Raw genomic sequence first — 1058 nt, 5'->3', positions numbered from 1 at the left:
TTTTTCAATCTGTTTAGAACTTTGTTATGTAACCTTGTTGAGATCAAATTGGGATGCTATGAGTTAGAGCCAAATAAAAGCCAATCTGCTGAGGATTATCTTAAATCCTTTATGGAGACAGAGGTGAAGCCCTTGTGGCCTAAGGGCTGGATGCAGGCAAGGTAAGAAATGTGACTTCCTGGATTTCATTTTACTTTCTTATTATTGCTATTATTAAAGATACACAGACACACACACACACACACACACACACACACACGTGACATTGATTTTGCTAAGAACATATGTGTTCAACATCCCATACAGTTATCTCAGATGATCTTTGGTTTGAAAATGTCAAGCACTTAAAAGTGTCACAAGAATATAAAAACAAGCACCACATGTACTCACCATCAAATTGGTATTAACTGATCAACACTTATGTGCACATTTAGTAGTAATATTCACCGGGTATTGGGCAGGTGGAGGGGGGAGGAGGGGATGGGTATATTCACACCTAATGGGTGCAGTGCACACCGTCTGGGGAATGGTTATGCTTGAAGCTCTGACTCAGGCAGGGCAAAGGCAATATATGTAACCTAAACATTTATAACCCCATAATATGCTGAAATAAAAAAAGAAAGACAAACCAATTAGTCATGTGGACATAGAGATGTAGAGATAGGCATAAAGGTGATTTTTTTTTTATCAAGTGCTTTCTCTTTTTTGCACCTGAATTTACTACTAGAGAAAAGGGAAGGGAGGAAGACTTCCAAAGGGTTATGAACTTTGAGTGGGGGACTTCATATGGGTAATGTGAAGATAAGGAACTGAATAAGGGATTTAGAGCATAGGAAAGGAGACACAGCCTTAGGTTCTACTGAAAATAGTCAGTATAGAGAGTGGTATCTCAAGAAACTAAAGGTAGCTCTCAAGAGTTAAGAATGTAAAAATTGATCAACTTGGCTATCTCAACCCATGATTTTAGAGTGCTCCTTCTTAAATCAACAAAAAAGATCTATTGATGTATTAAAAGATTTCAATAAATAGAGGTGATATGAAACTCTCCATAAAATACA

General features: G+C 37.2%; 1 protein-coding gene across 1 annotated transcript in view; it reads left to right on the top strand.

The window, feature by feature from the left end:
• The first annotated feature begins 19 nt into the window (after window positions 1-19).
• Window positions 20-1058, top strand: part of LOC105814714 (ubinuclein-2) — a 24581-nt gene continuing 23542 nt past the window's right edge. Inside the window, exon 1 of the mRNA XM_012649789.1 lies at window positions 20-161. Within this exon, the coding sequence (XP_012505243.1) occupies window positions 112-161 (50 nt within the window). The 5' untranslated portion in view covers window positions 20-111. The remainder of the gene's footprint in view (window positions 162-1058) is intronic.

This window comes from Propithecus coquereli, unplaced genomic scaffold, assembly GCF_000956105.1.
Source record: "Propithecus coquereli isolate 6110/MARCELLA unplaced genomic scaffold, Pcoq_1.0 Scaffold302, whole genome shotgun sequence".
NCBI classification, from domain to species: Eukaryota; Metazoa; Chordata; class Mammalia; order Primates; family Indriidae; genus Propithecus; species Propithecus coquereli.
The sequence above is the reverse complement of the archived record's forward strand: the minus strand, read 5'-3'. Positions and strand labels throughout refer to the sequence as shown.